Source organism: Sycon ciliatum, chromosome 8 (assembly GCF_964019385.1).
Source record: "Sycon ciliatum chromosome 8, ocSycCili1.1, whole genome shotgun sequence".
Taxonomy (NCBI): Eukaryota; Metazoa; Porifera; class Calcarea; order Leucosolenida; family Sycettidae; genus Sycon; species Sycon ciliatum.
Window position 1 is genome coordinate 8,907,531 of NC_088650.1, and position 24,405 is coordinate 8,931,935.

General features: G+C 47.3%; 2 protein-coding genes across 2 annotated transcripts; one reads left to right on the plus strand and one right to left on the minus strand.

The window, feature by feature from the left end:
• Positions 1–952: 952 nt before the first annotated feature.
• Positions 953–4,567, plus strand: LOC135823242 (uncharacterized). The gene is made up of 3 exons (XM_065336092.1): positions 953–1,473; positions 1,815–2,530; positions 3,243–4,567. Exons 1-3 carry the CDS (start codon positions 1,365–1,367, stop codon positions 4,311–4,313), a joined length of 1,896 nt encoding a protein of 631 aa, XP_065192164.1. The 5' UTR covers positions 953–1,364; the 3' UTR covers positions 4,314–4,567.
• LOC135823240 (uncharacterized) lies at positions 4,388–15,541 on the minus strand. The gene is made up of 13 exons (XM_065336091.1): positions 15,234–15,541; positions 12,492–14,153; positions 11,182–11,382; positions 10,416–10,487; positions 9,769–9,936; positions 9,002–9,262; positions 8,542–8,643; positions 8,076–8,141; positions 7,378–7,494; positions 6,894–7,007; positions 6,479–6,524; positions 5,936–6,003; positions 4,388–5,229 (listed from the first exon to the last, which is right to left on the minus strand). The coding sequence occupies exons 2-13, from the start codon at positions 14,118–14,120 to the stop codon at positions 5,086–5,088; spliced, it is 2,988 nt and encodes a 995-aa protein (XP_065192163.1). The 5' UTR covers positions 14,121–14,153; positions 15,234–15,541; the 3' UTR covers positions 4,388–5,085.
• Positions 15,542–24,405: the final 8,864 nt, after the last annotated feature.

Consider the following 24,405-nt stretch of genomic DNA (forward strand, 5'->3'; position numbering starts at 1 on the left):
CTGAATTACAGATACAGTACAGTGTAGCTACAGAATGGTGGGGGTACGGATAGCATCAGTGTGACCAGTTGCCTGACCTACATATAACTCAACACCGTAACTACTCCTTCGCCACCTGTGCAGCACAACATAGCGTAAATGTCCAAGCGGAAGTGCCTGCTGGTCTTGTGCTGGGCGATTTTGTGTTGCACTTGCCGAGGGTGTGATGCCCCGTAGGCCCAAGGGCTAACCCAGCTGAACCGGGGCGTTAGACCCGACCGGCCACGCACTAACTATTCAAGTTAGAACGAGGTTTAATAGTATCCCCCTAGCATAGAAGCTGACCAAGCAGTTTATTTTCAAGCTATGTCAGGATAGTCTTTGGCAATTGAGTTTCAATGTAAGACCTAGAACGCATTATACTGGTGTACCCTCCTTATACACTGTTGTGAATTCCAGCAGAAATCCAAGAGAGCTCGATACCGGGAAGGTAGAGCCGTGACACACTAGTCAGAACAACAGATGGCTTGATCAGTCACAACTTAAAAGTTTCATGGCATCTCAGGCACTCATCACGTGATATGAACATCAAGAAAAAGGGTGTACCCTCCTTATACATGTATTGGGTAGTTTTGTGTGCAGAGAGAATTGGTACAGTATGGTATGATAGCACCTTTTCTTCTTGTAACTCAACGGCGCTGAGCATGAGTACTACTAAAAGGAGAGTTGAAGCAAAAGAAATGCTTGGCTCTTGTTGTGGTGGGCTTATGAATCATAGCTTGTGGAGCTACATGTATTTTAGGGGCTTGGAGACTCAGAGTCAGAGCCCCTTTTCGATACCTGTAAAGCCGGCTCGATCTTGGGTTTTTCAATCGGCCTCTTATACGGGCAACCATAATGTTCGACAGAGTGAGAATCAGTGTGAAAGTAGGAAAGAGATTACGGTTTTTATAGGGTCATCTGGTCACGTCATATTTCCATGCGGGCGATGCTCCGAACCGTGACGACACTCATCCGGAGTCATCCTGCATCACGTGCCAAGCTCGAGCTGTTCTGACTTCTCTTCTGTCCGGGTGAAGATCACACTGGACATCGTATACCAGGTAGAGAGAGAGATTTGTGTTTTGCAAGATATGCTCGGAGTCTCCACTGTCCACCTCACCGCTTTGGTATCTATTTTTCACGTCCTCCTCCGGCACCAGCATACTAGTAGCACTCGTTCGGAAGAAATAGCTGCCAATACGACTCCGTAAGGCAGAGCGAAGCGAGCGCATTGCGGGTAGTCCTGAAGGACCCTTCAGGTCCTTGATCCGGCGTAGAACAGGCGTGCGATATCAATCAGATCTCAGTCAGCGTGCTTTGCAAGTGCGTGTGAGGCCGAGGCAATGGAGAGGCAAGTGCGATATGCAGTAGCCCTGGTACTGCTAACGCAAACGGTGTTGTGCTTCGCCCACGCGGGCGGTCGCGAACACTTTGAATGGAGCGCCAAAAAGGGTGAGTCGAAAAAAAGTCAATCAGAGAGAAAGGGGGTCGAACTAGATTTCTCTCCTAGTATGGTTGAATACATGTCAAGCAAAAACGATACACGGATAGGATCCATGATTTTTGGCCCAGGCATTGTAGAGAAAGATTTCTCCCTAGATGACTGATGTAAAAGTGGATATCCAGACATAGCAACACTGTGCAGCAACATTGATCATGCCCAGGGTGCTGAGCAGCAACCTTGACGACTTGAACCGGTTGTGAATGTGTATGATTATGCAGTGTCCTCTGCCTTCCTACATGCCACTGACACCATTGCTATGTCTTTCCCCTATGTAATGTGCATGATGCAGGAGAAGAAGCTGAAAGCGGACGCCGGCGGGCACCGTTCTCCTTCACACTGCCTGAGCTGGGCAGCTTGCCGGACCACCCACGGCTGCGTGTTCGCGACGAGAAGGAGCTGATCTCCATCCTGAACTACACGGGCAATGACCCTGTGGCCGCCAAACTACTGGACGATATCTACAGCTATGGCGACGAGATTCTGAACACCAAGCCAGCCCTGCGTCCCGCTCCGGGCCCGAGCGGCGTGCTGTCAACCGTCAGAACCGTCCTGGATCGGGTGTACATCATGGCGCTGCTGTTCCGCCTGACCAACAACTGCAACTCGACGTGGTACTACCGCGGCTGGGCCGAGCTGGAGACAGTAGCCAAGTGGAGCGACTGGAACCCGCAGCACTTCCTGGACGTCGGCGAGATGACGCACGCGGTCGCCATCGGCTACGATTGGTTCTACCAAGGTTTGAACTCGAGTCAGCGCATGTTGCTGGAAGACGCCATCGTGGAAAAGGGATTCAAGCCGGCCATGGCGGCGTTCAAGCAGCACGAGTTCTGGACGTACTACGACTCAAACTGGAACAACGTGTGCAACGGAGGCCTGATTGTTGGTGCACTGGCGTTGCTGGACAATGAGCGACACTCTGGAATCGCCAAGGAGATGCTTAACATGTCCATGCACGCATTGCCCAACAGCATGGCGTCGTATGCTCCACTGGGCGCCTGGCCAGAGGTGAGCTGTGATCCAGTGCCTATGGTGAAGTGTAACAGTGGCGTAGGAGATACTCTAAACAAACTAGCCAGCACCTCCATGGCCTTCCTGGACTACAGTGTATTTTGGATAAAGTGTACCGTGTTTTCCGGAGTATAGGCCGCACCCCAAGTTTTTTGCCACGAAGTACAGATGTCTACCCTGTGTATGACCGTTAACTTGATTATTGGAGTATAAACTGAACCCCCCTATTTTGGTTGAATTTTGAGTGTTCAAAATGCGGCGTTAACTCCGGAAAATACGGCAATACATACTGATGATGTTGATCGATTGATACCATACAGGATCGTTATCCTTCTGGACGTGTTCATGATCTGTATCTCAAGTTTCCAAGTCCGTGGCATTACGGGGTGTGTTACTCTCACCCCGTGTGCTCCAGGAGAGGGTGCTGCACTCAGATTCTGTGTGCTAAGGTGCTGCTCAATGAAATCCAATCGTGTATCAAGCTTGAACCTTGTACCAGCTCTCATCGCAGTGTGTGCAGGTCTAGAACTGCACAGTGCCCGGCGTGGCATTCACTCGCTGGATCGGATTTCATTGAGCAGCACTGTAGATGCACTGAGAGTATGCATACTTGCAATTCAGCCCTTACCACTGCAATTGTGGCTGTGCATGTATACATGTTCGTGTGGGTGTGGGTGTGTACATGTGTTTTGCTTACGCATTACTTCAGGGTCCTGGCTACTGGGCATATGCGACGGACTACACGCGCTACGCCATATCCAGCCTTCAAACGGCTCTCGGCACGGACATGGGCCTTGGCGAGTTCACTGGCTTTGCGACAACTGCCGACTTTAACATCCAACTTCAGGGAACGTCGCTGATCAACTATAATTGGGCCGATGACAGAGTTGGCGAGCATCCCAGCGACACAGCTGTGTCATTCTATCTGGCTACGCACTATAACCGACCCGAAGCAGCCTATCTGCAGCGAGAAAAGCTGAAGACCCGCGACACGATCTCCGTCAACGATCTCATCGACTACACGGACAAAGGCAGTGAAGCTGACTTGGAGAAGCTACCACTTGTCATGCTGTACTGGAAGAGAAACCTGTTGGTCGCCCGCGGCAGCTGGACCAACCGCACTGCGGCGTTTCTGGGCCTGAAAGGCGGCAACGTATCCTACCATCACAGTCACATGGACCTGGGATCGTTCGTATTGGAGATGGGCGGCGTGCGCTGGGCCATGGAGCTGGGCAGCGATAACTACGGCTTGCCGGAGTACTTCGGCGGCAAGCGCTTCACCTACTACCGCCTGCGCAACGTCGGCCACAACACGCTGACGTTTGATGATGACAACCAGGGTAGGGAGTCTGCAGCCGAGATCATTGCTTACAGCAGCGATCACAACCAGGGTACGGCGACAGTGGACTTAACCACGGGCTACGCACCAAGCAACCTGACGTCAGTGAAGAGGACGTTCAAGTGGGCGCTTAACAACAACGCTGTGACCATCGAGGATGCCATAACCTACGGCAAGAGCCACGCCAAGACCGTCACGTGGGCGATGCACACGCGTGCCCGTGCTATGGTCCACGGGACAAGCGCAGATCTGACCGACGACCACAGGGAGCTGCACGTCGCCTTCGACAGCGGCGACAAGTGCCCGCATGCCGAAATGGCCGTTTCCCCTGTCGACCTGAAGCCACCACAGGACTCCAGCACGGGCATATTCAAGCTAACAATAACAGCCCCGGCAAGTACGTGTAGCAGCATTGTCGTCCACATATCACTGACCAAGTAAACAATATGATGGGTGATTGAGTAGGGCTGACACTTGACCATGGACTGATAGCCTTCATAATATGGTTGTAGTGCTGAGTTCAAGATAATTTTCAAATCCAAGCAATTGAGAGGTTTGATAAAATATTTTCATTTGAAGTTTTTGCTTCGAAATAGAAATCAACGACTACATGTAATGCACAGCGCAATATTTCAATATCTTCCCCTTGAAGTAGACGAATCTAGTAATAAGAAGTAAGATATCTTTTTCTCTTGCTTGCTGGATAGATATGGCTGTAACAACAGCCAAACAATGGGTCTCAATCAAACACATACACATGAAAGTGGTGCCATAAAGACTTCAAGTAATCAATGTCAACACAAACTATTTGTGGCATGCACTTCGAAGGATCATGGCCACTGCGACCGATAACCCAACTTAAAACTGAGCACCAATGGGGGCGTTAAATTACCTTGTTAACTGAATCTAGTGCCCATTTATAATGCTGTGCAGCTGGCAGATAACGTAGGACTATGTAATGAAGCACATCTGGTGTCAATTCTGGACAGGCGGTTGATCTCCATGGCAGGGATCAGAGCAGTTGAAACAGTCACCCGTCATGATAGGACTATGCATGTGCATAGTGGAGTCATAGTGGTGTTGTACAATATCCCGAGAGGAAGTGGAGGTCAACATTTTGCCATCGGGCCATGCTTGGTACATCAACCCGATGAATAGTATCCTTGGCCGACGTTGCGGAAGCGGAACTGGCTTACGTCCATCTGTCAGGTATTCAGCTACCGTTGGCTGCTTGTCGGTTGTTGTCGAAGATCATGATGTTGGGTAGGCCCCGTCGCCGCTGTCGCCACAGCCCTGCTTTCTTTGTGGCAAGGCTGAGCCTGTCCATCCACTGGTCTCGACTGTGTGGACCAGGTGCCTGGCGAAAAGAAAAGAAAAGAGCAGGAAAGAATTCACAAGACAGCAACATGAGTAAAATATACTACAACAGCCAAGTACATGTACAGTCAAACTTGTGAATAACAACCTCGGGTACATGTACATCGGGTATAACAACCTCGGGTATAACAACCTCGGGTATAACAACCTCGGGTATAACAACAGCGAATAACAACACAATCTATAGACCTGTATGTATGTATAACTCATAATCACAAGGTGATCGTAGAGGCATTAATCAGCGAGAGAATTGTGAATGATGTCTCTGAATCCAACTCTATCGTGTGCTGCATGAGAGAGAGCATGCAAGGGAAGACCCGTCCAACTTTTAATGTTGGAACCTAATGATCATTTCACTGCATACTTTCAGCGGCTCAAGAGTAACGACAACTCGTGAGTAACGACGCTTTTCTCATGCATGATCTAGGGTGGTTACCCACAAGGTCGACTGAACTTACAAAAACAATAGACAGTGTGTGGCTAGAAAATGGCTTGCCGTGCAATAGCCATGGATGCCATGACATGAACACACCTTTCACAAACGTGAAAGAGGGAGGCATGGGATTTATTGACTACATGCTGATCAATACCCAAGGTGACTCTGAGCAAATATACAGACAAGCTATGGCATGGGGCACATGATGTCCGTTGCAGACTGCTTAACATGTACCCTGCGTGAATCTTACCTTCAATATAACAGATGAATGGTCAGTCATTGTTGTGACGTCAAAGCAAGATCCACTGCCTTCGAAAGCTGCACAACAACACGACAAAGGACACAAAGTCGTGTTTAAAACCTGTATGGCCTGTGAGCAGCTTCGCCTTTTGCCATATTCCCGCTAGATAATTTCCAAAATGAAGCAGCAGAGTGCCACACTTTGAAAAGCCACAGTAGGCTATGCATACTGTAGAACGGGTAATTTTAGCGACTATTAATTTTAGCGTTTTCCCATTGTCAACCAGTTAGCGACGTTTTATTTTAGCGATTTGCAGCGATTTTACTCACGGATCACCAGTGCACTACTAATGTCTCAACGGATTAGCGACTTAAAACTTTTTTAAATTCGCTAGGGTTTTTACGTCGCTAAAATTACCCGTTCTACAGTATGCGTAATACTCCTTCCCAATATGGCTGGATGTACACCCAAACACCAAAGATTCACAGAAGCCGTACATGGTCAGTTCATAGTCATGTAAGGTTTGACAACCTTCTAAAGTAAATACCTTACCTGTAGCTGGAGCGGCTACTATGCACCTATCCAGAGAAACTGGTTCCTGAAGCATAGAAGAAAGGGTGAAAGAAGATCTAATGTTAGTAATAGACCTACAACGATCAGTGATCGTCTGGAGAAAAAATGAGGATTTTCATGTGAAAGTTTCTTCACAGTGAAATGCCTTGGTAATTATTTTATTTATTTTTATTTATTTTATTATTACACCTTCCAGTGGCTAAAGATGAATGAGTGCCAATAATGTTCATTTTCTTCAGACTGCTTCCTTTTAAACTGATAAGTGTGCAATGGACTTCTTCGCATAGTGCTTGGCTGCTCATGCTAGAAGGATAGACAACAAACATGGCATCCAGTACGTTGATCAGCATCTGCATACAGTCATCTTGTGTTGCTTTCATACCCGGTCTCTTACCTTCTGACAGATCATGTCACCAGTCTTGTTGACGCCGATGAGCACCAAGTGGGGCTTGGAGCTGCCGCTCTTGTCGCACAACGAGAAACGTCCCACAAACTGCCGGTTCTCTTGCTGCAATGACAAGGAGAACGCGGAAACGTGGTATGACCGAATGAAGGGACCACTGTCCAGGCCACTTTCATTGCACACTACCATCAACAATGCATTTTACAAACCACTCTTTTTTGGCAGAGGTCCTTAATCCGTGCGGGCGGGGGCGTTCCTGCAGATGCTGGAAACGCTGTCTACTACTGGCTGGGTCTCACACAAACCATGGAATCGAAAAATATATTTCGGTGGATAAAACTAATTGTGCACTCATAACCATGTATAAAACAATTATTAAAAATGAAAAATTCCAGAACGTTAGTTGTTGTCTCCTTGTCTGTTATTTAAATATTTTGGTGGAGACAAGAACAAGGACGATGAAGTGAGAGCTTACGTCGTGGGGAATAGGGTCCTTGAGCTGAACAAGCACAGCGTGTGTGACAATGGACTTCATTGAGCTCTTCGGAGCCGACGCAGAATTTCGGCGCGAGCTCCGCTGCTGGGATTGGACCTAGGATGAAGCGAAACAAGAAATGAACATGTTGCACATTTTGTTATGGTACAGTACTGACTGCAGGGCGCCAAAGAACAGGGTTGTTGTTGTAGAAGTTTAACATCGCACCACAAACAGCGGTTTTGCCTCCTTTTCAATGTGGAATCCAGACGGAATGAGAGGGGGGGGGGGGCAAAAATACGGAGAGAGGAAGGGTAGAAAATAAATACGTGAGTCAACCTCAGGGCTACACTAAAGCAAAAAACGGAACGGGAATACTATATACAAAATAGCATCATACAATATTGCGAAACACGATTCCTATTCTTCAGTCCGCTATACCAAAGACACACACTGGCAGTAGGGGTCAGGGTTCTAGCCTAGACTGTTCTTATTTTTCGCGAACACGGCCGTTTCCTTCTTACTCGATGGTACAGTCATACATTTATATGACATACATGTACAATGTACATGTCAATTTTGTACATGTCAAGGAGAAAGACAAGTGGGAAGGAGACAGTGAGGAGAATGGCAACTCAGCGGCAATCACTCCTCACTGGTCTGGGATGGCATAAATGGGCAAGATAGCTACAACTGACCTCCAGGGGACCATGGTAAATCAACTCTGCCTGATCCCGAGCCCAGCCAACTTTGGATAGGGCAAACTGCAGGCGAAGAACACCAGAAAACAGCAGAAGTAGGAAAGATGCTGATATGCAACACACAGAAGGGACACGTGATGGCAAACAGAGGTAAATTATTCTGCGATGAAAATGCATATTGACTCGGATGGAGAGCCAAGGACAGATTTACACAAAAGAAAAGGAACAAGGAACTACAGGTTACGCTATAATGTCCACTAATGTCAGTACCGTCGGTCAGTGTCGTGCAATGTTATCGCATGAGCTGATTGTTTAGTAACTGGTGGTGTTATTGGACAATAGCGTACCTTGTACTTCAAATAGTTCCTGTTCCTTTTTTTCTATAAAATGCATATTACTACAAATTTATTAGTGAACTTTGCAAAGAAATTCTCATAGCACAACGAAGTTATTTGCGACGTACCTCCAATAGCTCATCAGCCGTCTTCTTAGACAGAATCTCTTTTGCCGCAGAGGGTTTTGTCTGAACGGAGAGCTTGTTGCCCTGACCTGGAATGACAGATTCCTGCAAAGGCACACATCCACACACATTACCGATTGAATCAACTAATCTTTTGCCGTCCATATCCAGCTAGACTGATGACAACACACATCATGAAGTATAAAGAGTATAAGATCCCTTTCCAAAGGGCTAGCAAACACTCATAATGAGTATGTCCCAAACAGCAGCATTCTAAAGCAGGTGGGCAGGTTTCGACACATCACGGTCACAGCAGATCAAAAAATCCATAGATGGAGTCTTTATCCGTTTTCCTTTCTTAGAAACAAGAATCGGGGGCAGAGCAGAGCTCTAGATTTCGATTCTGTGACTGATTGCATAATAGCAACAGTTATCTGCACTGTCCTCGCTGCTTCACACTTACGCTGTTAATCTTGTCGAGCATGACTTCCAGGTGCTTCATGCAGTCACTGAGAGATGCATGGTCGGGATGGCGCTGTGGCGTGTGACTCAGGATCTTGGCCAGCAGGAGAGGGTAGCGCGTAACCCGCTGGAGCGGAGCGATGAGAAACGCCGGAAGGGGCATGTTTGAGCAGCGCTGATCGTCGTTCTGGCACACCTGCAAGAAGAGCTTGAACAAGTTGGATTTCTTGATGGCAAGGTTCAGGGCTCGAGCACTGTTTGCCTGAAAAAAGAAAAAGCAAAAAGAAATACTCAAGTAAAAGAAAAGCATCAGAACAAAGCGTTTGATGAATACAAGAAAACGAGCAGTCAATGACTTGCACCACTTGGTTCACCACTTGATTGACCTTATTTTTTACATTTGCTCCAAAATGATCCTTACCCAGAACATTCAAAACTTTGAGGGAGTTGAAACGGCAAAAAGGCCTGAAGAACACCGTACTACTACCACCAGGACTCGACCCACACTAAAGAGAACATTTTTAGATTCCCTACTGGTAATACTTCGCCAATACTAGTAGTCCTTGGCAACATGACAATGCTTGAAAGTTTTCATAAAGTAGGTTCATTTCTCTGCGAGCAAGAGATTATTTTGTGTTCTTCTAGGAGGATGCGCTAACTGACAATGCTGGCTGAGATCTTAATATGTTGGTTGGAAAGTCGTTCCGTATGTGTGGCGTGCAGTTCCATTCAAAATCCAGCGACAGGAAGAGGGATGCTTGGCGTTACCTGGCTGACGCAGTACACTTCAAATGCCTTCATGCTGGCCATGTGCTCCATGAACACCTTGCCGATGGTGGCCCGGTGGCCCGCGTCCTCCCAGCTGGACCGGCGCGTCACCTCCGCCACCTGGTCTTCCAGCGACTGGCAAAGCTGCTTGTTGAGATCAATCAGCTCCTGCAGCAATGGGAGCAAGACACACAAGCGACAGATGACATTACTAGAAAGGAACGTGGCGCTGAGATCACCATGCTTACCATCAAGACTAAAGAGTAGTGACTCAGAAGCTGATCTGTCATGCTGAAAACTGAAATCCGACCGCTGGGGTGGTGCGCTCACATTCCATAGACCCGGCACACTGCGAAATAAAAAAAACCGCTGGAATCGGTGTAGCACTCGCGCATGAAAGTCAGCGGTCGGATCTCATTTGCCACCATTGTACATAAAATAAGCTACACATCAGGGTTGTCACCCTGTTCACACAGTTCACAATACCCCACAAGGGCAGAGCTTCCTTGCCAATTTGATGGACGAAGGCTTTATTGCTGCAACTTGAGTTTCACGCTTGCACAATCATCAGGCAAAATCATTCCAAATGGAAAACAGCTACACTGTGAGCTTCAAGTTCATGATAATAAATATTCGGATGCACTTACTTCCAGGTTTACGAATATCTTCTCGCAATGCTCAGTGGGAACAAGGCCGTTCAGCATGGGCTCCATGAAGACCTAAAGCATAGCAAAAAATGCAAACAGACACAACAGAGTGTCAATCTTCTCCGCATTGCACCAGTGCTGGATGTGCCCAGTATAACAGTTTTTGAAACACACTGTCACAGGGGAGGATCCAGGAGGGGCTCCAGGGGTTCCGTGGAACCCACTAAATTTCGTAAATGTACTACTGGCAACCATATGCGTGTCCATGTACACGTATCAGCTATTTAGTTTTGACTATACTGGAAGCCCCTGTAGAGATCACCGGATCCGCCGCTGCGTCACAACAGTCATGTACACTTCACCTCAAGACCTGTGACTCTGAGTTTGCAAGTAGCCATAAAACTGGGAGCATGAACAGCTTGCACTGATTTTTCATACTTAAAAAAGGGGTTGTCTTGTGCATTACACAGCATGTACGAGGGAAAAACGATCTGTCGCTACTCTGAGCTTCACGGTTTCACGCTCATCACACACATGATACAGCACTCAACACAAACTATCATAATGATGATGTCACAATGATGTCATTTGTGTAACCCATACAATGCTACTACTAATACCAACCCTGAATCTGGCCAGGTTCTGCAATCACTTCGAGGAGGCACTCACAGTACTATTACACCAGCTAAGCAGGAGTCCATGTTTAAATCTGAGACCTTAGCCAACAGTAGTGTGCAAGCCAACATCGATGTACAAGTATGCTCACCTCCTTTATGACGTTGAGATTCTGCCCGTATTTCTCCTCGGTCGCCAGGACCTCGGATATGGTGCGAGTACGCTTCCTGCGATGCGCCTGGCACTGGCTGCACACGGCGGCATTCATGTCCAGCTGCCGGAACTCCATCTTCTTCCAGTACCGGCAGTCGTCGCAAAGTCGTTCAGTAGTGGTCACTTCCTCCGATAGAGACTGTCGCGTAGGGGAAAATGGGGCACACACACGCAGGGAATTCAGCATTACTCCCCATATCCGGGCAGGTTGGGACCGAGCACTGCCCGTAACTACATATTTTTTTATAGGGGGTTTCCCACAACTCAGAACTAACGTACTTACTGCATGCAAGTTAAGATTTTATGCCAATCAATATGACTGTTTTGGGGCCATTTTTGTTGAAACTCAAAAAGCCGCTTTTAAGAACCTAGATGGGTCGGAAAGGTGCCTGATAGACGGAGCTGCCGGGATTAGAGACGTCCGGATTAGGGGAGTTTAACTGTATAGTATGTTCCCACCTTCCAACCCGGCAAATATTTAGATTTTGATAAAAACCTTCCAACCCGGCAAATATTTAGATTTTGATAAAAACCTTCCAACCCGGCAAATATTTAGATTTTGATAAAAACCTTCCAACCCGGCAAATATTTAGATTTTGATTAAAACCTTCCAACCCGGCAAATATTTAGATTTTGATAAAAACCTTCCAACCCGGCAAATATTTAGATTTTGATAAAAACCTTCCAACCCGGCAAATATTTAGATTTTGATAAAAACCTTCCAACCCGGCAAATATTTAGATTTTGATAAAAACCTTCCAACCCGGCAAATATTTAGATTTTGATAAAAACGATTCAAAGCCTCTCAATTATTTTGTATTACTTGAATTATGCTGGTGTTTGGTCATGATCAAAATACGATATCTCGAGCACAGCCTCACTCTGTGGTCAAATCGACTACAGTACAATATTCAAATACCAAGGCTATGATTAGCATACTGAGAAGGTGGCTTGCTCCACGTAGTGCAACGTGTGCAAACGGTTCCACAATTTTTATTAGTCGAAACATGGATGCAGTGGATGGGATTTTGGTTTTTTGAACAATTTGTTAGCAGGCCGGGTCTTCTCACCTGCCACCACTTTTGAAGCTTTGTCTGCAGTGGTGCCATTCCTACGGATTCGGCAAACTCAGTCTGACCGGGCCTCATGCAAAGTATTTCAGCCAAGACAATGAACATAGCAGTTGAAAGGACAACACAGCAACAATTGCAATATTGTACAGTATCGTACAGAGACAACAACAAGTACCTCTTTGGACGAATCACTGAGCAGCGATGGAATGGATGGCGACAATTCGGATGGCATTAGCGCGCGCAGGTCCTCTCCACGGGCACTGGTGCGCGGGCCGCGTCGGATGGCGTTGGTTCGAACTAGCTTGCATGGATCTTCATCTTCCGACTTTCTCTGAGCTTGTGACTGTGCACGGCGGACCTTCGGAACTGGTTTCGGGATGACCAGCTGGGTTGCCTCTTCCGTAGCGGCGCCCTCATCACTGCTGCTGAAGTCTACAAGCTCCGATTCGTCCTCGGCGTCGCTATCAGACACGCAGTTTTCAGCTTCACACTGGTTGGCTCCTCTTAAGTAGTCTTCCCATGCACTCAGCAGTTCCCCGGCCTCCTGACCGTCGCAAGTAGATGCAGAAACGGTGCTCACATCGCTAATAGCGGAATACACCGACTCGGGCCTCGGACCCTGGCACCTCGCAGAGAGCCGCCCACCGAGAGTGCCGCACGGCGATATCGGCTCGTACTCGGAGTCAGCGGAGAGGCCTATGAGTGGTGATTGGTTAACATTCCTCCTACCCGATTCTTCCTCCGCCTCTGCTGGCCCGGGGTACGGCTTTATGCTAGGAACATCCTCGTATATAATTGTGTCAGCGTTGCCAGCTTGTGAGGATGCTCGAAGTCGCTCCTGCTCCCAGACGGCCACGACGTGCTCTTCGGCGACTGTATTTTGCACTGCCGAGCGCACTCGCATGCTCATGCTCCCGGATTGCGGTGCTTGTGTACCAGGCTGGGTGCGACGCCAAGTACTCGTGGACATCGAGCGTGCACGAGGCTCGGCTGCAAGAGTGGAGATGGGAAAAGCATTTGTTTGTGCTGCTGCAGACCTGCTGCTTGATTTCTCTGCGCTGGCTAAGCTTCCCAGTACGGCCGCTACTTTGGCCCTGGCCTCAGACATACTCGTCTGGGGTGCTACGATGTGGGGTTGGACCACAGAGTTTATAGTGCTACAGACAGTCTCATCCACATGTGCTTCACTTGCTACATTCGCATTCGGCTGAGGACGGCCGTTATGCTGACCATTATTCGGAGATTGCATGGTGTCTGCGGCGATTGGTGCGGGTGAGTTCACGCGTCTCGCTCTGCTGGCAGTGCGACACAGGCGGCGCTTCAGAGTACCCGTGCCCGCATTGGGCTGAATGAACGACACGTAGCCGTCGGGAGCTGCAGCCGTCGGCTGCCGATCGGCTGCTTGCCTCTTGTTTGGAGGAGCGGCGGGAGCTACCTGTTCCGGCGCCTCCACGATAACGGCACATCCGTAATGGTTAGCCGCGGGTGCTTGGCACACGGATAGCGCGTAGGGTTCGGCGTACTCAAATTCGCCGTCCGCTTCCGTCCTCGGGTAGACCAGCAGCTTGGCGCCCTGTTTCAGCGATGCTACGCGCGGCGCTGGCAGCGGTGGCGGAGGGCTGCACGGCGGTGGAGGGATGTCCGTCTTTCTCAGTCGCGGCTGCGCCACGGGTGCGGCGCCGCCGGTCTCGTGCGTCGCGCTCTGCATATCCGCGACGGACCGACGGTCGGTCGCGTGTCGAGGCATTGGCAAAATGATGGACTGCGGCTTCGGAGCAATCGGCGGACGCATGCCAACTTGCATGACTGTCCGTGTTGATGTCAGGCCCTGGAGACTCTGGAAAATGAGTACACCACAATGCACCAGACATTCAGGGCAATACAGCCTTCATTGTCATTGCAGTCAAGGAGAATACCATTGCCGAGAGGGGAAGACCCCCTTTGTCCAGAAAACCATGATAATAATTATAATAATCCCGTGATATTATCGGGAGCTGTCTGTAGTATTACTTCTTTTTTTAGCTATTTACAGACAGCTGGACACTGACAATATCAACTACACCGCATAGGTGTAGGTATCAGCGATGTAAGGTCCAAGTTTGTGTGGGTTTGATACTCGGTGGATTCTGGAGCTTTGTCACAGTTCAAGATCTCACTGATTCTGTGATAGGGAACTGGGCAGACAACATGTGCCCTGAAGTTTGGCTTCGAGTCTAAAGAAACTGACTCAGTGCGAAGCATCTAGATCAGTGCTGCTGAACTCAGTGTCCTCTTTCCTGCTAGCAAGTATAGAGTATCAGGTGTCACTTTCACGGATACATAGTCATGCACATGTCCTTGTCCACCACATAAGTCATTCATTGTTCTGACGTGCACCATAGTACTTCACTCTTCTGCACAGCTCTCGCGAACCCGTTCAAACAAGGACAGGTCGGCGGTTTATGTAACGACTGACGCACCGGTTCAATATCATTTCAATACCATATTAGTACTGGTTTCAAACACCTTCGCTGACTATTACCAAAGGCAGCGCATGGTACTGTAACTGCCGCAAACACTTCTTTGCTAAGGAACAATACTGCTGCGCTTCCAAACTCACATTTGTCACCAATATTAACCAGGACTTTCAAACGAAATGGCTGGGAAGAAACCAGTGAACCCTTTAGGCCTCGTCCCTGTGTCGCATAAAATGTTTCATCTTACAATCGACAACAGTCTAAACCTAGTACACAATCCATCGACTGGTGGCTGTGGAAAGTTCCAGCCTTCGTATCGGATTACCGGTATGAATCTACGATGCCAGTACATTCGGGATAATTTTGGAAGTATTTTGGAAGTGATCCTTTCTCGAAAAACAGAATACACAGCCATAGACCTCACCGCAATTCAATGACCGCGGTCTTCCTTTCATGCTTACCGAATGTATCCGCTAGCCGTAGTCTTGGCAAGCAGCATCCAACAGCAACAGGAAGAGGTCTGCCCGCAATGCCTTTGCTTGTCGGCAAATCAAATCACGACATTGGCAAATCCTTTTGCTGCATGTAACGTTTCCACGCTTCTTCTCTATGTGTAGATAATTACAGCAGTGCAAGGTTCCAGGAGTGACAAAGTATTTTCTCCTGGTTATCTGCGCTATGCGTAGCAAGTTGTTAGCAACTCCAAGGAACAATGTTATCAGTCGGAGACTTTCCCTTTCGCCTCTATTCGAACATCTTCGCCCGTCACCCAGGCCAGAGTTCACACTAGTACTAGTAGATCTACAAGAGAAGTCTCACGTGCTGTCGGAGAGATCCGTCTGTAGTGTACAGGGCAAGGCATACACGCAGAGCGCGGAAATGTTCGATTCACCGCCGAGTGACAGGCGCGCCGTATCTCGTTGCCTCTGCTTCCCCAGCCGTTCGATGTGCACAAGGGCCAAAACATTATTATCATTGTACCCACAGCTCTCTCTGCTGCAACGACCGGTGTTTCGCCGGTTGCTACGTTCGGTGCCTGAGATCGGTGCATGCGATACCCTGGCCTATAGGTATACTGACCTTGGCTGGGCTGAAACGATTCCCATGTTGATCATGGCGTGTTGCATGCACCAGCGAACCGGTAACCGAGTCGTGTCGCACAAGCTACAAGGTCTGGCACGATGCAGGCGAGGCGTTTTCTCGCATCTGTTGGGATACAGTGATGGCCGAGAGCGCTCTGACGTGGTAGAAACGAAAGCAAATGTGGTTCCCATATTCCCTGCATCGCGACTGCAGCCTCGCCTTTCTGGCTCTGACGCAGTGCACAGAGGTTTTCGTAGCGCAATCGTGTTCCACAGTGAGCCACAGTGGAAAGAGACAATGTACTACACGAAACTGTCCTGCCCATACTCGAATAATTGTTCCTTGCTGGTGCTGGCGAGCGGCGAGAAGTAGCCGCGAGACTTGGGCATTTCACATGGAAACAAGGCAACAGGAGTTGCGCGCGGGCTGAAACTGAGCGCAGGCCAGGACAACACAGTCATTTCTCGTTGGCTTCCGCTTCGTGTCGAGCCAATTATGTCAATCGTGGCCCGTACCACGAAACGAGCGAACATGCCTGAAAATGGTTGGCGAGTTGAATGTATCGGAAGTTCGCAGGATGCACTGGATGAAATCTTGCGGAGCAAACGAAACAAGCACAACCTTCTCAAGTCCTATGGAGACGGGAGCCGGAGAACTCTTACAGCCTAGGCCAAACTCCTGAGCTGAAACCTTGAAGGAAGTAGCGCGCGTAGCGGGAGTTCAGCCTCAGTTCAAAGACAAAGGTCGGTACGCGTGCACCGCTGTACCGGCATCGCGGGACTCTATCACTATGTCGAAGGTCGCTTTTCCGTGGCCGTGGATTATTTCACGGTTCACGTGAGACTGGGCTGGAGGCAGTGGAGCAGTCGAGGCCGAGTTTTCCGCACCCGTATGAACGCCCTCACCCTCCACTATACCGGTAGATCTACTACTAGCTCTAGCTCTAGGGCCCGAACTAACTTTGCCGAAAATGCTTTTGGGAAATTCTCGTAAACCTTGCCGAAAATGCTCCCTAACCTTGCCGAAAATGCTCGGAAAATGCTCACTTTTTTTGTAATCCTCAGCACACGCCGTCAAAAGACTCAAAACCAGAGAGTCAGAAAATACCGGTATTTTACGACTCCGTGGTATTTTCAATTCATAAACTACTCAACGAGAAGCTAACCCACGGAATGCGGAAGTGACGTTCTTGTTTGGGAAGTTTTTCTTCTCTCAATTTTGATACACAACGGCCAGGTGCTCCGTTTCCCCCAAAATGCTGCATCACGAGCCCAAAGTGATGGGTTCGCGGATTGTACCGAAAATGCTCAAAAAAATGTCGGCATATTACACGGGGCCTATCTAGCTCTATGACTATGGATGAAGGTGCAGACAGTGGACCGTCCATGGATAAAAAAGAAAAGAAATGAAAAATAAACCCAGCCGGAACCTATCACTTATCAGATTGGGGTTAGAGAACAACATTATCAGTGATTATGGAGGAAGTCTGGATTTGCACTCACTCTGTCACCTGGAAATGTCATGTAAATGTAGACAGATATGCTACTCACAGTCACATGCACCTAACTTCATAAGTCATTTCTTCCCAACTCATGCTGCAGTTAGCATAGGAGTCTACAGCCATTATCCGAATGAATCACGAATTTTAGGCACCGGCGGATTATGCCGGCATAATTATTGGCATAATTTGGTGGTTGGAAATTTGGAGCATAATTTGGCATCCTTTCAGAGGTAGGAGGATAACTGCATGATTGCATCACAGTTGTAGTATGTAGGCTACACAATTGTGTACAATGCACCTGATCAGTGCTGGTGGTCTGCATGGCAAAGGGTTCGGAGGTCATGCAGATAGTGTTTTCAGTGAAAAGCAGGGTAGAAATCATGGAAATACATTTTGTGTGCTCGAACTCGTCTTCTCAAAGTTCTTTCTCACCCTGATACAGTACATGTAGCAGAAGATGCGAGTGAATCAGCCTTTATCAGGTGTCCCGGGGCGAACGAGATAGTGATGGGTAGTCCGCAAAACTCCGCGTACATGTACACTATGCTTGTTACGAAGTCATGACGTCTGGATCTTAGCAGCTATGACTGTGCAGGCTATGGGTATTGCTCTAATAATTCAACAAATTGAGGTATAGTTGATGTTCGGTAATGATGGAAGGAGACAGTACCGGTAATGTTTTCTCTTTTCCATGTTGATCTCTAGTATGCATGGAGCCATGGACACCTTGGTATGGGGATACTCATGTATTTTGTTGTACTTATGGCCACTTGCAAGTACGAAAAAGGCACAATTTTCCGAACTTTGAGGCTCCATAAGCACAACAAAGTGAATATGTATCCCCGCGTGCCAGAGCATAATATGAGGATTTTGCGAGCATAATGCGAGAATCCATGAAAGCATAATTCCATGATTTCGCAGGCATAATGCGCCGGTGCCTAATCACGATAATATTATGCTGGATTGGATTGGAGCGCTGAGCGTCCCCACCACTGCCACGCATAATGCGTAACGTTATTATCTCGAGATCCTCGAGATCCAGCTGCTTATCACGTCTTGGACGAAGGATCAAGAAGACGAGTTTTATCCCTTGTATCTTTGGTTTTCTTCCTTCTGTCCATGTCGTATTGTTTGAATAAACCCGTTTTGAGTAGTATCAAGAAGACAATTTTTTAAATTGTTCAGTGTAACCTGGCTGGAAATGAAAGTCAGAGACTCAGGGTACCGAACTTCATGGTGTTCTAGAGTTCTCCGCAACGCCACCTGAGTCCTGACATTGCATCAGTGGGTGTGTATGCAGCTCACTCAGCAGGACTGGTTCTTGGCAGCATATTGCTGCACTGCTAGCACGACCAATTCCAGCTCCGAACCCTTTTTCCGGTGTTCTGCCTCGTCCTACCCATCCACTCGCACAACAAGTGATCCACGCTGTACAGCAGGAAACTGTGCGTTTCTGGCGGATAATCTCTCTTTCAGGATTATCCGTCCCTGAGAGTGAGAACTAGTAACGACCCTACCTGTACTCACTACTGACACTAGTCAGCATATTGCATGTCGCCATGGTAACTATAGTGATCACGTAGACTACACTCACTGTGAGTGTGACTCAGGTACAGGCTCAGTGCTGCCCAATGAAATACGATCAGGCGATGCATGCCACGCTAGGCGCTGTACATGTGCATGATTGTGCTGCCCTACACTACAGCCGTAAAGGCTAAACGAGGACTGGGTGGAGAACTGCTGAGGCGCGCAACCTTGACTCGAGCTATCGGATTTCAATGAGTAGCACTGTACATACATGTATATCAGTAGCTGTAGTAGAATAATTATTTATTCCCGTAGCTATGCAGAAGACGTTACTTCAGTGACGTCTGGCGCTAGCCAGGGTCCACACAGCATATTTTGGTATTTTTGTGTGTGTTTGTTTGTTTGTTTGTGTCACGCCTGGCGCTATCCCGTATCTGTCCCGTATCTGTGACTACAAAGGCTCTACAGGATTGTACATAACAGCTGTCCACAATATTTGCGGGCTCCTGTATCTGTCCCGTACCGTACCAATATTCGTCGTATTATGCATACGACTCCCTGATGTAGAGGGGGATTTGGAAAGAAATAGGGAGACGAGGAGGAAATTAAATTAGAATAGACGCCGATTAGGTGATAGGATGCGTCAGCATAAACATACTTTGGAAGAGAGATCCCGTCGTCTCCAAAATAAGCGTGAACGAGCGATTCAGTGCCGGTCACAGGAAACGTCGGAAGAGAGATCCCGTCGACTCCAGAACGCCCGTGATCGGTAGAGTCCGGCGGTACCAGGCAACGTCAGGACAGACATCCCGTTGAGTCCAGAACGCCCGTGATCGGCAGAGTCTAAGCCGATCCCAGGAAACGTCAGGACAGACATCCCGTCGAGTCCAGAACGCCCGTGATCGGCAGAGTCAGCGCCGGTCCCAGTAAACGTCAGGACAGACATCCCGCAGTCTGCAGCCTCTTTTGCCGTCGAACAGGATACGTATTTATATAGGAGACTGTAAAGTTATGTAATGTCCAAATTTCGACGTGAGCAGTAGGCCTTGACAGATTATGCTAATATTTTCGTGAAATTATGCTTTTCGCATTGCTGAAAAAATTGCAGAATTATGCTATTTTTATGCTAAAAGTTATCATATTATTCCGCATTATGCTCACATATGCTGCCAATGTATAATGATGGTTCTGTGCAAAATAACAGGTGAATTTTTTTGTAGAGGGCGTTGTACTGTAGTAGCAAAAGTTCAACGAGGTCAACGCACCGTCCGACCTAGCTACGACCGTCACCTTGGTCACTGATTGTAGTGGACTGGACATGTTATCAAGGGAGTCGGAAACCTATGCCTTCCTAGTGCATCTTGTGTGCTCCCCTACGCATTCACGCTGCACCACTTTTCACTACTTTCACTTTAGCTCATACATGTACATGTACATCCTTCAAAGCGGTGAACCCCTTGATAGGCGACAAGCCTCTGGGTCATCCTAATAAAGATATTATTATTATTATGCAAATAATCGACGTGGAGACAACAATTTTATAATAGCAATAAAAAGAACAAATTCTGCAGTCATCGCCACACTACAACGAAGTCATGTAAGTTTACCAGAATTAATTTTCTTGTCACATTCATCAGTGGAAAGTCGTGACTGAAGAGTAACCATGCTGAACAATGATTAAATATACATTCAATGATGTGTTACGAGAACAAAATACAGTGCCAAAATAGAAAGAGGGAAGGTGAGACAATAGCAGTGAAGTGAGAGCTAAGTGCAACGGTGGGTGAAAAATTAATAATTATAACGCTAAAACTGTGTAGTGAGACAAACAATCATGCTGTGCACCTACGAAAACAATTTTAACGCAACTACATGTTTCTTCTGCTTACAAAGATCAGGCTTATGCAAACGAATACAAACAGCCTCAAGTACTTTCAACTGACTAGCATACCGTGCACGACAAAGAACAGAAAAACTAAAATCATCATACACCTGCAGACACTTAGGGTGAGACAACAAGTGAAGAAAAACGGCAGACTTCTTACGATCACAATCACCATCTGATTCCTCGTCTCCAACAACCGCAATCTCGTCCTCCGTTTCATCTCCCAACTCGTCCTCAGTGTCGTCCTCCGTGTCATTCTCCTCATCAACACTGATCGGTCCCAGGCTCGTTTGACGTTGTTTAACCTCTGTTCGTTGACTCCTCCTTTGATCTTGATGGCAACTTGTTACCATTGTTGTTGTTGTTGTTGTTGTTGTTAAATCTTGTGTTCCCAGTGTCCTCGCCGGTGCTTGATCTCCAGTACTGTAATAATTCATTGAATAATTAGCCGTTGATCGTCTAGGTCTTTGAATGTTGATTGTGTTACTTTCTTTGTTGAATTCCGTTCCCTTCAGCCTTCTTTCTCGTTGTTCACAATCAGTGCTTGCCTCATCCATATATGCACGTGCCACCGACACCACGAAACGGAGGACGAGATTGCGGTTGTTGGAGACGAGGAATCAGATGGTGATTGTGATCGTAAGAAGTCTGCCGTTTTTCTTCACTTGTTGTCTCACCCTAAGTGTCTGCAGGTGTATGATGATTTTAGTTTTTCTGTTCTTTGTCGTGCACGGTATGCTAGTCAGTTGAAAGTACTTGAGGCTGTTTGTATTCGTTTGCATAAGCCTGATCTTTGTAAGCAGAAGAAACATGTAGTTGCGTTAAAATTGTTTTCGTAGGTGCACAGCATGATTGTTTGTCTCACTACACAGTTTTAGCGTTATAATTATTAGTTTTTCACCCACCGTTGCACTTAGCTCTCACTTCACTGCTATTGTCTCACCTTCCCTCTTTCTATTTTGGCACTGTATTTTGTTCTCGTAACACATCATTGAATGTATATTTAATCATTGTTCAGCATGGTTACTCTTCAGTCACGACTTTCCACTGATGAATGTGACAAGAAAATTAATTCTGGTAAACTTACATGACTTCGTTGTAGTGTGGCGATGACTGCAGAATTTGTTCTTTTTATTGCTATTATTATTATTATCTACTTGTATTTGTACTTGCAGAACATGTACAACTGTATGGAATTTGATGCGAACAGGCGGATTATTCCAATTTTATGCGATTCGTATGCAATTGGCCTCGAATTATGTGATTATCCGATTTTGGTAGGAATTATGCGAAAAATTATGCTAGCATAATCTGTCAAGGCCTAGTGAGCAGCAGGTCACTCACGTTGATTTTTTCGACGTGCGAGCCAAATAACGCGAGCTGAACTTTCGCGTCGCAGACATCCCGTCGACGCGCAGAAAAACTAAATCTGCAGCCTCTTTTGCCGTCGGACAGGATACGTATTTTAGGAGACTGTAAAGTTATGTAATGTGCTCCACAGGCAACCATGCATTCGGCGTCGTCATTGGCTCAACAGGTCAATGTACATGTATTACTACAAAAAGGCCAGAAAATCCGATTCCTGTATTAAAATCAACTAATGTTCGCTGGCGATTTAATTATTTCGCTGATTTCGCCGCTTGGTACCAACCGGCCAAATAAATCGCAGGCCAACGTTTGTCAGATAGGCAAATGATGCATGATTGAGCAATGGATGCATGTGAGAGCAAAAATACCGATCGATTTCAAATTTGACGTGAAACTGCGCGTCACGGCGGAAATAACGTGCATCTTAACGTCTCTAATCGAGAGGTTTCTATTTCTCATCGGCCAAAATTTGTTGATTTACAATATAAGGAGATAAAAATTAAAGAAGGAGCAAAACAAAAGTAGATGATTATTAGAGAAATAACAATCCGCAATAAATTCTGCAAATACTTTTGCCTAACTCATAATATTACGAAGTAGTGGTTGCGACTTCGGCGATGATTTGTAAGAAATGGTTTGCTCCCCACACCGGAGCTCGCGCTAAGTAAAGTCAAGTAAAGTCGTATTACGAAGTTGTGGTTGCGACTTCGGCGATGATTTGTAAGAAATGGTTTGCTCCCCACACCGGAGCTCGCGCTAAGTAAAGTCAAGTAAAGTCGGCGGAATAGCGCGAGCTCCGGTGTGGGGAGCAAACCATTTCTTACAAATCATCGCCGAAGTCGCAACCACTACTTCGTACTGTTGTGCCCAGCGCGGGCTTGCGACTAGTTGGTTTGGAGGTGACAGCGTTGCGAATGACCGAGGGTCCTCGACGTCTGTCTCACCATCCAGGAGCGACACTGACTCACGCTGCTATCTGGTGTTCACGAGGTGTTTGTCGCGCTTGAAACGGAGCGTCTCTGTAAGTTTGTATCCCTGGTGATGTTTGTGCCTGGAGAGCACTATATAAGTGGTGCTCTTCAGCCGTTCAGGCACAATCTTCCTCAGCCTACTCAAGCTCAACTGATGAGGGGTGAATTCCCCGAAACACTGTGTATTGAGCAGGGAGTGGTGCTTTCTTGCAGGTTTGCCGAGTCGAAGGTTCGATGGACTTCTCGTGTGCTCTGGATGGCAGTCGTGAGTCAGTCAAGTGTCAAGTAAAGTCGGCGGAATAGCGCGAGCTCCGGTGTGGGGAGCAAACCATTTCTTAACTCATAATATTCAAACCGATTGAAACGTTTTTGCAATACAGTGATGTGGCCAATCAACGGAAAAAGACAATTCCATCAGTTCTTATAACATGTACGATGAGCTAGGCAAAAAAGCATAAAAGCATAGCGTAGGGCCCTGAGCTTCCAAGCTCTCTCGTTTATGCATCGGCCCACCCTCTCCTCGCTGCATCGTCCATATGCTGTACTACAGTACAGGAACTATTCCGCCACAAGCTCGGCTTTGTGTGGCGTTGTCTCAATGGCACTACATCTGTCCTGCTGAAACAATTGTTTCGGCCGGCAAGGTCGCAATTCCGGTGCCAGCAATCCATGGGGCTGATCATGCTTCTCTTATGCAGCCGTGATGGGGCAGCACGTTGATCTTCTAGTGGTGCTTTTTTGAGATCGACGGTTGAGATCTAGATGCCGACCGGTGTTGTTGTACTGCAACATATGAAAAGTAACAAGACAATGTAGCTGCTGCTCCTGCGGATAGTGCTCCGAAAATGTTCGTATAGTGCTTATCATAATGCTCCAAAAACTACCTTATAATGCTGATTGTAATGCTTCAGCAAGGGCTATAATGCTCTTGGTTTGGAACAAAAATGGATGAAAGGCTGCACATTGTCGAACTTCCAGGAAAGGATGCATATAATCGATATGCCTCTGAAGCTGCTGTAATACCTCTCACGAGCTCCACCACTTCTTACCACTATAAGACATCATCGCGTCTCCATTGGCTGCTCTCCATTGCAACTTTGATGCAGGGCTGTGGCTGAATAGTGGGTGTATCAAATCCTTTTCCTTACTTATCCATTTCAGAATGGTCGAGTGGAAAAATTCAAAATTGTTTATTTCAAGAAAACCCCAAAAGGATGATGGGGGACATGTCCTCAGTGTTAGAAGAGGTGTTCTACTATCTGCCGGTGTATAGTGTTTGCTAATTGAGGACGTAGCTC

What these genes read in the sequence shown, in the direction of transcription:
- LOC135823242 (XM_065336092.1), top strand. Translation starts at nt 1,365, where the DNA reads ATGGAGAGGCAAGTGCGATATGCAGTAGCCCTGGTACTGCTAACGCAA. An exon ending in TGAATGGAGCGCCAAAAAGG is followed by an intron (nt 1,474 to 1,814) that starts GTGAGTCGAAAA and finishes TGCATGATGCAG; the next exon opens with GAGAAGAAGCTGAAAGCGGA. An exon ending in CACTGGGCGCCTGGCCAGAG is followed by an intron (nt 2,531 to 3,242) that starts GTGAGCTGTGAT and finishes GCATTACTTCAG; the next exon opens with GGTCCTGGCTACTGGGCATA.
- LOC135823240 (XM_065336091.1), bottom strand. Translation starts at nt 14,120, where the DNA reads ATGCAAGTTGGCATGCGTCCGCCGATTGCTCCGAAGCCGCAGTCCATC. An exon ending in AGATATTCGTAAACCTGGAA is followed by an intron (nt 9,937 to 10,415) that starts GTAAGTGCATCC and finishes CCATTGCTGCAG; the next exon opens with GAGCTGATTGATCTCAACAA. An exon ending in AGGACCCTATTCCCCACGAC is followed by an intron (nt 7,008 to 7,377) that starts GTAAGCTCTCAC and finishes TTGTCATTGCAG; the next exon opens with CAAGAGAACCGGCAGTTTGT.